Source organism: Lycium ferocissimum, chromosome 10 (genome assembly GCF_029784015.1).
Source record: "Lycium ferocissimum isolate CSIRO_LF1 chromosome 10, AGI_CSIRO_Lferr_CH_V1, whole genome shotgun sequence".
Lineage (NCBI taxonomy): Eukaryota > Viridiplantae > Streptophyta > Magnoliopsida > Solanales > Solanaceae > Lycium > Lycium ferocissimum.
Genome location: NC_081351.1, coordinates 53,841,771 through 53,855,369, shown reverse-complemented (window position 1 = coordinate 53,855,369; position 13,599 = coordinate 53,841,771). Strand labels below are relative to the sequence as shown.

Below are 13,599 nucleotides of genomic sequence, written 5' to 3'. Positions count from 1 at the left end.
TTTGCCTTCAAGCCTAATTTTGGGGAAAAGTTTGCCCGAATAGGCCTAATTTTGCTACGAAACTTTGTCTTGCAATTTTTTTTTTTACTGAGCTGGGGTCGAAGCCAGAACCTAGAGTATTAGGTGAAGGACAAAAACTAAAGACCAACCCGAATAAGGACAATCATGCAAATTGCCCCTTTATTTTTGCCCTTCAAATTGATTGGTCTTTAGTTTTTTCTCTTCAAAATGGAACTTATGCCTAGTTTTTTTATGGCACGAGCATAACTTATGAATATTTTGATGCATAACTTATGCTCCAGGCATAAATTTGATTGAAGGCCAAAAATTAAAAATCAGCTCATTTGAAGGACAAAATTAAAGAGCTCATTTGAAGGACAAAATTAAAGAGCTCATTTGAAGGGCCAAAAGTGCAAATGACCCCATAGATCCTAATATTGGGCCGGAACACCACCTGCCCCATTGATAAGCATACACCATGTACGTAAACTAGGGGCACAAACAGCAAATGAAGAAATGCTGTTGATTTGATTGACTGATAGAGTTAATATTGGAAGGAAACCAATTAGGTCAGTATTTTACACCAATCTATTGGTCGCTTATCAATTGTTAGTGCTTTGGAGTTGATTTACATATGGTAGCTTCAAGTCCACTATGATTTGCAGGAATTGAAACAGTGGCGAAATGAAATTCTGGGATTGGTATCTGAAAATTGCAGTAGTTTCAGCCATGATTGGAGGTTCCATGGAGTTATTCATGATTAAGACTGGCTTTTGTATGTCTGAAATAACCATCATTTTTTTCTCTCTTGCCTTTACTATTCTATTTCTTTGTGTTCTCATCTATGCCTTACCCATTATTCATTTTTGAAATTAAAAGAAGATTGAAGCTTTGTTTCATTAAAAGAAAAGGAAATTTTGTAAATATTTAGATATTTCATCATATTGTATTGAGGCCTAGTTATTGATTGATAGCATAATTTATACTCCCTCCATCCCAATTTAAGTGTCTTCTCAAGGGAGACATTTTGAATCTTGTGATCTTAAATTAAAGATGTGTGTAGTCCTTTAAATCTTGCGGTCTTAAACTTGCCATGTAGAATGTTGGGATTGGAAAACTTACTAAATATAGAAAGAGACGCTCTTTTTTTGACAGACCAAAAAGGAAAGTATGATACTTATTGGGACGGAGGGAGTACTTACTAGAGATTGTTCGCACTGTCACTGGACTTTGGATCTGACTTGCAGTAGAAACCTAATTTTTTGCTCATACTTCTTTGTGTCCTTGCTAATGATAACTGTTTAATCTTACTATATTAGCATTTTTTCTCTTCTGAAGAAAAATTATGCTGGCTGTTTTATCTTAATAACAATTTGTATGTATGACAGATGATAAGGTGACTGTTCTAGAGGCAGAAAAGAGAGCCTGGGAGAATTCTCCTGAAGCCAAGGCTGTCAGAGAAGCTCTTAATCCATGGAGACATCACGACGCTGAAGCAACAAAGGATTCTTAGCACTTCTGTTAAGGTAATTAGCTAAACTCCGCTGAGAACTTAAGTGGGAAGTTAAGTCCTTTTTAATTTCTATTACTGAATTCTAAGGTAAGTCCTCATTGCAAAACAGTGAGATCCAACATAGAATAGAAAACAGGAAAATTTCCTTGTAAAAGTGTAAAACTGGAATGAAACAAGAAGACATCGCAAATAATTTAGTCAAATAAACTCGGTCTCTCACCACCATATTCAATTAGAATAGAAAACAGGAAAATTTCCTTGTAAAAGTGTAAAACTAGAATGAAACGAGAAGACATCGCAAATAATTTAGTCAAATAAACTCGGACTCTCACCACCATATTCGATTGGTTTCACAACCAAAATAACAGGATTTTTTGATATGTATGTCTTTGATTGGTTTTTGCTTCGCTTCTTAAGCATTGAAAGTCTCCTAAGCAATAACCTCGAGTGGTATGTTAAAGTTGCTGTAATCAAAAGGTCAAGCAACTATTTAGCAATTAGCGATGAAACTTATCTATTGGGAATGAAGAGAAGGAAAAGATGCTCTATAGATTGCTTAGGACACATTTGACTGACCTCTGTGAAGATTATGTCATGCTGTGGGACTATTCTCGATGTTATATTCATGAAATTTATGTCTCTTTCCAGCCACTCAAGAATCTGCCTTGAAGAATAATTGGCCCAGCGGAGTGCTTTTTTGAACTTACTCTTATTCATATTTCTCATGGACGTCGTTGAAGAGCGTGTCAGCTGATTGTTTCACCAGCTTGGTGGTCACTTCACTTGGCATGCGATGAAAAAGTTGTATGAAGACAATTGTGCTTATAAATGTAAAACTTGTGTGAACCCCTATTTGTTGTTTTTCTTCTCTTTCTAGACATTTAGTTCTTTGCTTTCTTGCATCTGCATGTTCAAGAGAAACAATCAGGGAAAAGTGGACTAGATAGCCATTTGAGAAATGTATTTATTCCCCTAAGTTTATGTTTTTCTTCTTTGTGTGTGGGAGAGGGGAAATCAGGGGATGGGTGCAAGTGGAGTGAAGGATTGATTATGCCTTTGCTCCTCTCATATTTCCTTAAATTGTCGAACCATGGAAGACTAAGCTCGCGGTCTTCCTCATTTTACGATGTAGCTCAAGAATATTGTTAATGAATGGCTGCATCATGATCCAAGATTTATTCCACTACAGACAACCACCTTAGTAGATAGCTTTCATGACATTCGAGTTGGAGAACTTAACCTCTCCTTTTGCGTAATTAATTGAACCAATCATTTGTTGCTTATTATTTGTACTATATTAAAAGCACGAAGAGCTTTAGAAATATTGATTGAACTTTTGTCTTTCATTAAAAGACTCTACAATAGATAAAATAGTCATTTAATAATTATTCAAACATTTAAGACTTTAAAAAATCTAACTAAAATTTCGGTTATTAAATCCTTCTTTAATTAAACTGTGTAGGAAGAAAGCCGATTGAACTTTTGTTTTTCATTAAAAGACTCTATAATAGATAAAATAGTCATTTAATAATTATTCAAACATTTAAGACTTTAAAAAATCTAACTAAAATTTCGGTTATTAAATCCTTCTTTAATTAAACTATGTAGGAAATCCTAATATTTAGGAATTTAAAACCAACTAAGATTCCACCTTATGTAATTATTTACATACCTAAGTTATGTACCATAACATACAATATTATTTTATGTAACCAATTAAAATTTTATATATCAATTCATACGAAACAAAACTAAGAAAGTTAGCGTTTCCAATCTGAACAATATCACATAATTGGACGAAAAAAAGCAAATTGTGGCATCAAGGAAGTTTTTTGAAGCTTTGGTTTGGTATGTTACTTTTATAGTTTCCCCCCCCCCCCCCCCTTTATGCTAAAAACATATTCTTGTGCCCCATCTTTTTCTCCTTTCTTGTGAAATAGCTACGTCAAAATGTTGAGTGGTGAAGTTTTTATTGGTAATGCATTATTGTTATCTTTTTAAATATCAAGAGGGAGGAGGAAGGGAAAAAGAAGAAGAGAATGCTGCACTATTGATGGAATTTGAACCTTCTATCTCAACTATGAAAGGCAAAGAGCTCACTAAGAGCTAACCCTTGACCCCAGTATTAAAATTAATTAAAAATTCATTATTGTTTCTAGGATTGTTGAGTATATGGGAGAAAAAAAGTTAGCCATCGAATGTAATATTTTATACTAATATGTGAAGGATGATTTGATTTTTCTTTCCCAGCAATATTGGAAAGTAACCGAAGTAATATTCAATTTTGAGGAGTATATATTGTGCTCCAATCTGGTGAATGATGCGACATTGTCTTGATATTATGCAAATCTTCATCTTTCAATTTTTAATCTCTATGAATCAACATTATCGCCCAAAAGAAAATTACTCAAGAAATTAGCTTAAATTTTATAATCAACCATGAAATGTAAAAAAATCTTACAATAAATAAGGAACAGTTAATATTAGTTATGATTTATTTAAAGAGCTAACTTGAATTCAAGTGAGTCAATCATTTGAATAACGAACAAATGAAGAATTATTAGTACTTAATTTCAAGATCCTAAAACAATTTTAATTGACATGAACTTATCTCTTGAGATTTTATTTGTTCGATGAATACAAACCGAGGCTCAAGAAATTAGCTGCGAGCAATTTAACGTCAGATTAACGATGAAGTTTGTAATTGAATTTAATATTTTACTATCTTATTTATTGTCAAATGAGGTACGTGCTTTGATCATGCACAAAGCGCGTAAACTAAAACTAGTACTAGAGATACATGTGCGAACAATTTTTCTAGATTTAATCTTGAATTTATCTATTCGCCTGTATTGGTGGTTGAACCAGTTACCTATGTGGTGTTACTTAAGGGTAGAGAAATGCATGAACATGGCCATGACTGGTCTCCTCTGTACTTGCTAACGATGTAGATTGACGAATCCTGGACTAAAAGATGCTACGTAGGTCCTTTAACGCGCTAAACGCGAACAATAAAACGAAGATTCAACTTTAAGGCTCGGCTTAATTTCGAACGATCAGTCCAATTAAGGGAATTGGTAGAACAATACTGAAAAGAAGTCCAAGGTTCCTTGTATAAGATTAAGCTACAATGCATAAGAACCAGTAAATACTCATAGATCAGATCAAGTACTTGATATTCTTCCTAGTATCAACTCCAGAAGCAAAAGTTCTCTCTCTTCTCTACAATTAACTGGAGAACTTGATGAAGTTCAGTACTGGTACTCATCAAGAAGCCATTGTTCCTTTTGCCATTTCATCCAAAACCATAATTATCCTACCGAGAATACAGAAGATAGTAAACTACTTGAGCACAAATCTAGCTGGTTGTTGTAGCATTAGCAGAAGAGGCAGCAATTCCATTGGGATTTGGCTGGTACATTGATTGTGTAGCAGGAACAGAGGGACCCCCTGGCTGATACATTAATTGTGTAGCCAGAACAGAGGTACTGCCTAGAGTAGGTGAAGCCGCTACACCTGGAACGCCTGCAAGAGGGTTCATAGCAGGAGGAGCTGAAACAGCATTGGGTTGCATCGGCAAGGATGAAACAGGTGGCATCTGCCCTGCAATTGGTGCTGTTGGAGGAACCGCTGAATAACCTGAAAAGGACATCACAAAGTTAAGATGTATATTTTTCAGAATCCATTTGATTGTTCAGCAAAAGTTATTTGTTCGTTTTGGGACTCAATTAGATGCCCATGACACAGATGAGACCATATAGATTTTACATTTTTATTAGTCACACAGAAAAGAACAAATTAGACAAGACGTAAATGAGTAGTTCTTCCGTTCATTATCTGCAGCAAGCGTAAAAAACTATCTAAAGCACTTTTATTGACAGCAATCATTAACTTCCGAAACTGAAGAAAGTGCCTCAGCCTAAACCAGGGGAGACATGCTTCATAACAGTAAGTCCATCACAAAATACCTACAGATGGATATTATCCCACTCAAATGTACAAAGTGAAAAAAAAAAAAAAAAAAAAAAAACAGACATTCTGATAAACATAGACGCCAACAAGTGGCAGAAAATATTGAGGAATCAACAAATAAATTACATGGATTAGTACCTGGAGCACCAAGAACTGGAGGTGGCAAAATGGGAGGCCTGACACTTGGCATTGATTGTGGGGGCATAGCTCCTGGAACAGGCAGCACAGGAGGTGGCATCATAGGTAGGCGGGGCCGTTGACCAGGGAAGGCAGCAAGATGTTGATTATAAGCTGCACCTATTTGCTGGTAGGCTGTTGCCTGCCCAAGGCGCTCCTTGATTTTCTGATCTATCATAATCTGTGTTTGCTCCTCCTCAAATTTCAGATAATAAGACCGTACATTAGCCTGAAAACAATTCCTAGCATTAGTACCATCGCAGAGAAGATAACATTCACGCTAGGAGACAGGATTATCAGAAAAGTTACAAAGTATAAGACACACCTTGTGTTTGTAACCGGCATTATGCTGTTTTCGGACAGAAGGCTGAGAATTTAAAATAAAACGTTAATGAAATCAGATCTCCAAGCAACAAGAAGCAGAGGATAATCTAAAACAGTTTTAGATCATTCACGCAATAGAATGCACAACTCCCAAAAGTTGCAGAAATAGATACACCTTTTTGCAGCAGAATTACAAGTACCACTATAAAGTATGAAGAATATTTGCATCAAGATGTTCTTGTTTACTGATCAAAAAAGAAAAAGTTATTAGCATCAAAAAGTGTTCAACTGATCTCAAGTCAGCGATAAAATAAAAAGTGAAAGCAGTAGCAGGGATGTTTTACATTTCCCAGTTTGGAAGACACACCATACTATCAAGCGATTGGTGTGCTGGGTTTTGACAACTAAGAGCATCACTCGGATAAAGCTCAGATTTTCAGTCGTGGAGCAAGTTATTGGTTAGGGATTCAGATGCTGAATGATTCTAAATCAATAGGTTCTATCAGAACAACTTTCCCCTATGTACATTGATCCTTTGCTCCTACAACTGCTGCCACATTCTGGTTTCAACCTCACTAGTTTCATCCCTACAGTCAAGACCCTATGGTATTAAGCCAGGGTACAGTCCATATCAAATGAGTCCTTTTTATATTTTATTTTTGCAATAAGGAAAAAAGTTGTAATATGTTGAGAGCGGACTTTGACCACACACCTTTTGTCCATATCAAATGAGTTCTTCTACAACTTCTCTTTTGTTACAACGACACCTCCTACACATCAATCGCCTTAGGCTGTATGAATTTTCAAGTTCTACAATTTTTCGTTTCAGGAATGTGCATTGTTGCTAATTTAATAGTGGTTATCTTCTTTTCTGAAAAACAGATAAAATTTAATAGTGATTATCTTCTTTTCCGAAAAACAGATAAAATTTAATAGTGGACAGCCTTTGTATTTCCCCAAAAGGACTTTTAGACAAACCAGCTATCCATCTTCTAATGTTTGTTTTTGGGAGAAATGGATTGAACTTACCCGTTTGGCCATAAAATTATTCACTTTTTTCTGGAATAATTTTTCACTTCATTTGAAAATCAGTGTTTGGCCATGAAAATTCCAAATCCAACTTGAAGTTGTATTACAAATTTGAAAAACAGCTTATAATTCCAAACACAACTCCATCTTCAATCAACTCCATACATTCCAAATAAAGTGAAAATTATTTGGAATCTATGGCCAAACGCCTACTTAGCTATCAAACTTGTACTTCGTCTTTTCTTCTTATATGAAACTGTGAATTGCCTCAGAGTCATTGCAGTCGACATAATTGATTATCTTGTATGACAACTAAATCGCCCCTCCCTATGTGATTCTATATATGTTTATCCTTGCGGTTTACAACCTTCAAATAATCGAATAATCCGATTAAAAGGTCAGTGTTATTTTCCGACCGACTCAGAAAAATTGTATGTTCTTCCATTCCATTCAAAATGCTAAAAAGGGCATTGATTCATAAAGAACTAAAATAACTTCTGGCTTGTGCTGCGATTCTAGTCCTGAGCTTTAGTATAACATATTAGTACATCAGTTCTGACCAAAAGCCAGGGCCAGAATCACAAGGACCAAAGAATGAGTGGTCTTCCAATATCATCCCAATTCATGCCTTGTCTGCAGTCAATTGGTTTGACTCAAACCCCTATCTTGATTGGTTCAGCAACAAATTGCCATTTTGACGTCCAAATCTATTATGTGTTCCACTATACCTCATCTTCTAAAGAAGAAAGAGCAACAACTTACTTGACTTTGACTTGGTGGATAAATCCTTTGGCGAGTCATCATTTGAGGTGCATAGCAAGAGAAATAGAATGGCTATATCAAGATTTAAGAGCTTTATAATTTTTATTTGTTTTAATCAAGACTTTAAGAGCTTTATACCCTTTCATGCTACACTATCACATTAATTCGACCTAGTTGGGGTAAGATGCCCACTAAAGAAGCACCTAATTGTAAACTAAATAGACAGCAATAATAAGAAGAATTTTATCTTTTTCTTTTGAGATAACTACCACATAATTATATATATACATATATAAAAAAAAGGAGGTAAACCACTGTTACATCTCCAAGTTTAAGATGATGTTTAATCATATTGAAATTGACACATATGATTGAAGATCAAAACCATTATTGCTTAGACACAATAACCACTGGGGATCTATGGGTATGACCCCTAGTAAACACTGCATTGATTATAAGGAAACAAGGTCTCAGACTTCCAGAAGATGATTTACAACTTATTTACATAAATACTGATATGAATAGGGCAAGTGGAAATCAATTACAAACCATTTTTTGTTTACAAGCAATCCAAATAACTCCATAGTCATATGATAATACGAATATGGAGTTCTCTATCATATTAGATAATTAGTTAATACTCAACCCCTTTAGTTAAGGTAGCGGTAAGGTTTGCGTACGCTCTACCCTCCCCAGAGCCCACCCGGTGGGATGGGATTATACTGAGTATGTTGTTGTTGCACTCAACCCCTTTAGTTTCAATCCTCTCTCTTTCCATTTCTAGATAGACCTCTAAAGTCCATGAGCGGTGGAGTAATTATTTGAACACCAAAAGCCTCGTGCGACTTCATCAAATGTGGTAACTCCTTCGCCAACTCTGGAAGCATTATTTGTGGACTGAGGACTAGGCTTTTCGCTGGTCCAATCAAACTCTAAGTTCTAAGCTGTAATTTTTGAGAAGCCCAACTACAGATTTCGTTTACTTTCAAGTTATAAAAATCTCAGCTGCGCTTAACACTGTATAAGATCCAACCCGTAATAAACATGCAATGCATAACCTAGGACATACCATGAGACAGTTCTTGCACGTTAAATTGGAAATCGAGTTTTAAGTGGTAACTATTCTTTCCATAATCTTTCTCCAGTAATGCCCTCTTTCTCAAGCTAAAAAATTGTTACCTACTATACAACATTTCTCATTAGAATTATATCTTTTCTGGTATCCTTGAAGGTGCTTAACACAATCCAGAATCATAGCTCTCAAGTCTTAACATTTTAATTTTGGGACGAAAAGACTAATTCATGACTCCCTCCGTTTCAATTTGTTTGTCTGGTTTTGACTTGACAAGGAGTTGAAGAAAGTAAAGCAAACTTTTGAATCTTGTGGTCATATGTAGAATGACCCAAATTGTCTTTAATCTTGTCTTTTAAACATTAAATGTGGAAAGTTGGAATTACAGAGTTGGCCAAAAATCCACAATGCTACCATTAGAACAAAAGTAGAACATATCACAACTTTAATTCACAGTGAAACTTAAAAATAGAATTAAAAAAAAAAAAAAAAAAACTCACCGAATCATGTGTCAAGTAAGTGTCACAATAGTCACAGTAATACCTGAAAAATCACATAAATGATCAACCATAGAACTGAAATCAACAAAACGAGCATAAAACAAAACAAAAAAAATAGCTACAAAAATATTGTACATACCGAGGCATTGGGTTAACAAAACGAAAGAAGTCTACTTAGGCAATGCAATAGGCGAATTTCGTGTAAAAGTTTTTTCTGCGGAAATGTCGTCTGAGAATTGTTATGAATATGAATTCCAATTAATGGGATAGCAACAAAATTGGAATTAAAATACTTAGGTGAAAGTTATTTAATGATGTGTAAATTCAAAGGGGAAAAGGAAGCAGGTCGATCAAAGAATAGAACTACTGGATTGAAGCCTAGAAGGTTCTAGTACACCCATCTTTCTCCTCTTTAAATTGAGCCTATTTTGAGTAAGTACCAAATTTTAGTATGGGAAAAGGCGAAGCCCATTCAGTGAAGAAACAATATTATCATTGTTGGGTCTTCCAACTCTTTTCCGGCCATCTGTGTTCACTTTTTCGCACAATTGGGGTCATTTGCACGATTGGCCTTCCAAGGCACTGATCTTTAATTTTGTCCCTCAAATTGTTGGTCTTTAATTTTTGTCCGTCTCTTAATACTCTGAGATTCTGGATTCGAACTTCAACTCAGTAAAAAAAAAAAAAAAAAAAAATTCACAAGGTAGAGGTTTAAGGCAAAATTATGCCTGAAGACAAATTTTTACCCAAAATTAGGACTTAAGGAAAACTTTTACCTTAATGCCTAACTTTTTGGGCTGTTAGGCCTATTCAGGCAAAATTATGCCTGAAGACAAATTTTCACCCAAAATTAGGACTTAAGGAAAACCTTTACCTTAATGCCTAACTTTTCGGGCAAAGTTAGGCCTATTCAGGTAGAGGTTTACCTTAAGCCCTACCTGAATAGCCCTAACTTCACCTGAATAGGCCTTTGCCCAAATAGGTCTAATTTTATTACAAATCTCTGCCTTGCGATTTTTTTTTTTTTAAAATATTTGACTGAGCGGGAATTCGAACCCGAAACCCATGAATTTTTAGGCGACGAATAAAAATTAAAGATTTCAAATTTGAGGGACAAAAATTAAAGACGAGAGCCTTTGAAGGACATTCCGCACAAAAAAAATGCACATAATTTTGGCAAACTTAAAAGAGAACTATGCTTCTCCCCGGCCTCTTTTATTCTCCCTTTTTCTTTTCTTCGTCAATAGCTTGCGTTGATTTTAAAAAAATTCTATGGAATTGTATGCTACGCGACCAACATATATAATGCTCTTTTTTTTATCTTAGTGTTTCAGTCATTATATTGTGAATTTTCTTAAATTTCTATCTAATTTGGACTAATATCAACTGAAAAGTAATAAATTATATTGAGGTATCATGAATGAAATGAGTAAGGTATCACGAGTAAAATGAAATGGAGGTACCATGTGTAAGGTAAAATGAATGAATTATCAAAGTTCAAATAATTTGAGTGTGAAGTTTTAAAATGTCATATCAAACTTCAGACAAAAATATTTGAAGTTTGAGACTGTAAGTCAATTTTTAGACAAGTATGTCTGAAGTTTGGGATTATCCAGCCAAACTTCAGATAACTTACACAATCAATATGCCAAACTTCAGACATTTTATGTGAAGTTAGTCTTTCACAAGCCTAACTTCAACACTAAATATGTCTGAAATTTAAAACTTCATATGCGAATTTTTCAACTTCAATCCTGTAAATCTAATAAAGTTAACCGATTCTGAAACAAATAAACTTATAAAAAAAAAATTACATACTTCAACTATGACTCAAATAACGGTCCTCAAGTAGCCTGTTTGTGGGCTTGTCCTTTCTAGCAAGGGGAAAAAGAAAATTGGGGCAGGGGGAATGCAATAAAATCTAATTTTTTCATTCTTTTTTTATTAGCTTCATCCAGCATGTATTATGGTGCTTTTTTTGGGCCGGACTTAATAAAGAAGTTGTGACGGACAAGCTTTGGAACGCAGCAACATTAAAAGTAGGTTGATATTTATGGTGTATTAAACTGATGTAGCTTGTTTGGTTAAGTTTGTCGGAAGTAAAAAATGATTATTTAAGAGAGTTGAGATATTTAATCAAGCTCTTAGGAACAAAATAACTGTATTTGAATAGTAGCAGAAGAAACTGTCTTTCAGAGGCTAAAAAAATAACCTTTTTTCCCAAAAACACTTTGGAACCTTGACCAAAGACAAATTACTTCTCCAAGATTAAGAAAAATACTTTTGAAACTAATAATGAAACACAAGTTGTCACTTTGCAAAAGTACTTTTTTTTGAAACATACTTCTAAGAAACAACACTAGTAAAATAAGCAGATTTTGAAAGCTCAAGCAGGCCATTAATATTTATTCATGCCAAAAAAAAAAAAAAAAAAAAAAAGGAGGTACTCACTAAATATTGTTGCTTATGTGGATACAATTTATTTCCAAGCTGTCCGAAATGATAATAAAGTTGCATTGTACAAACAAATGACAGAAACTTATTTTTATTTATTCACATGCCTTGAACATCGACCCTAGTATTTCTCTGTTGTTTGGTTTAGTACTTTGTTCAATTGATATTCTAGCTAGCAGTAACCACACTTAAAGCGAAGTGACTTCCTTTAAGTTATTACCATAGGAGTCCTTATATTAACGTACGTGTTGATAATGTAATGCTTTCGCAAGTCACAACCATAGTTTAGTAAATTAGTATATAAAGTTTAAGAATGAGTGTCCATGAGAAGGTGAATAAACACTGCCAATTTAACCTTAAAGTACAAATCAAAGCATGTGATATGTTTTTACAGCCAACTACTACACAAAATCCAAAAAAAGCAAGTGGATGAATGAAATGAATCTCCACTTAAAAGATAAGATCGAGCACATAACCAAAAAAAAAATCCTCCACCATCTATGCAATAATCATTATATTAATTAGCTTAAGCAAAGGTTAATTTAATGGGAAAAGGTGCAAATATTAATTTAATGGGAAGACTTGCAAATATACCTTCGAACTTTGCTATTTAAAGCTGATATACCTCTCGTATCCCTGCCGTTACACAATTAATTGTGCGAAAATACCTTTTTTGCTGACAGATTTAAAAGAAATAAAGAAAATTACATTGTATGTTAATTGGGCCAACAATGCTACCAAAATTGACCCTTTTTTTAATTCTTACAAAAAATGACCCAAACTTCTCTCTCTCTCTCTCTCTCTCTCTCTCTCTTTGCCTTCTTATATGTTTGTATATGTTGGTATAAGTGTTTGTATATGTGTGTATATGTCTGTATATATATGTATATGTTTGTATATTTTGGGCTTTTTTTTGCAATGTAAGTGACCAACTTGTATATTAAAAAAAATGTCACATAGCTTTAAAAAAATAAGTCTACCCATTTTTTAGCAGACTTATTTTTTTTAATGCCACATGGTAATTTTTTTTTTTTTTGTGTGTGTGTGGGTCCGTCATGCCGGTTCGTTTAGAAAAATGGGTAGACTTATTTTTTTTAAAGCCAAGGATATATTTGTTTTAAACGAACCAGACAACCCACTAGAAAAAAAATTACCTCGTGGCTTTAAAAAAATAAGTCTACTTAGAAAAATGGATATTCTTATTTTTTAAAAGTCATGTGACATTTTCTTAATTAAAAAAAAAAAAAGGCTAAATGATTTTCAAAAAAAAATAAAAATTATGTCAGCGGAAAGGGTATGTTTACAGTATTTGTGTAACAACTGGGCTATAGTTGCAAAATTTGTGTAACGGTAGGGATATATATGCACCACTTTTTTAACGAGGATATTTCTGCTCTACATCTCAAAGTTGTGAGGTATATTTACACCGTTGCCCTAATTTAATTAACCATCTATATATTATAATAGAGCACATCATTTCATTTTTATCAATTAAATAAATATGGAATGTTGTGGAAGTAGATGTGATCAAACATGTAGTAATTGTTTTCCATTAGAAGCCAGCTGTGACTCTCATCAATTTGATAATGCCAAGATTCACCAAGGCAAATCTCAAAAAAATATTGATGAAACCAATAATGTCGATGAGGATGCAGAATTAAGCAATTATGAAACCAAGGATAGTCTTGGAAATGCACAAGAAGTGTTTAGTGGGTTTGAAGAAGATAATGATGAACTTATAAGTTGTTCAAATGATGAAGAAGAACAAGGTGATGGTAGAATAAAAGAAGAGGCTT

General features: G+C 34.1%; 1 protein-coding gene and 1 long non-coding RNA gene across 2 annotated transcripts; one reads left to right on the top strand and one right to left on the bottom strand.

The window, feature by feature from the left end:
* Positions 1-445: 445 nt before the first annotated feature.
* Positions 446-2,500, top strand: LOC132034300 (uncharacterized). Its single transcript, XR_009409018.1, has 4 exons — positions 446-569; positions 666-775; positions 1,389-1,526; positions 2,162-2,500. It is a non-coding gene; the product is annotated as an uncharacterized LOC132034300 (long non-coding RNA).
* Positions 2,501-4,607: 2,107 nt separating this feature from the next.
* Positions 4,608-9,846, bottom strand: LOC132034299 (U1 small nuclear ribonucleoprotein C-like). The gene is made up of 5 exons (XM_059424602.1): positions 9,489-9,846; positions 9,350-9,392; positions 5,988-6,029; positions 5,624-5,891; positions 4,608-5,152 (listed from the first exon to the last, which is right to left on the bottom strand). Exons 1-5 carry the CDS (start codon positions 9,494-9,496, stop codon positions 4,872-4,874), a joined length of 642 nt encoding a protein of 213 aa, XP_059280585.1. The 5' UTR covers positions 9,497-9,846; the 3' UTR covers positions 4,608-4,871.
* Positions 9,847-13,599: the final 3,753 nt, after the last annotated feature.

Coding starts and splice junctions, on each gene's coding strand:
- LOC132034299 (XM_059424602.1), bottom strand. Junction 6,030..9,349: donor CTTACTTGACACATGATTCG/GTGAGTTTTTTT, acceptor TTAAATTCTCAG/CCTTCTGTCCGAAAACAGCA. Junction 5,892..5,987: donor ATGCCGGTTACAAACACAAG/GTGTGTCTTATA, acceptor AATTGTTTTCAG/GCTAATGTACGGTCTTATTA.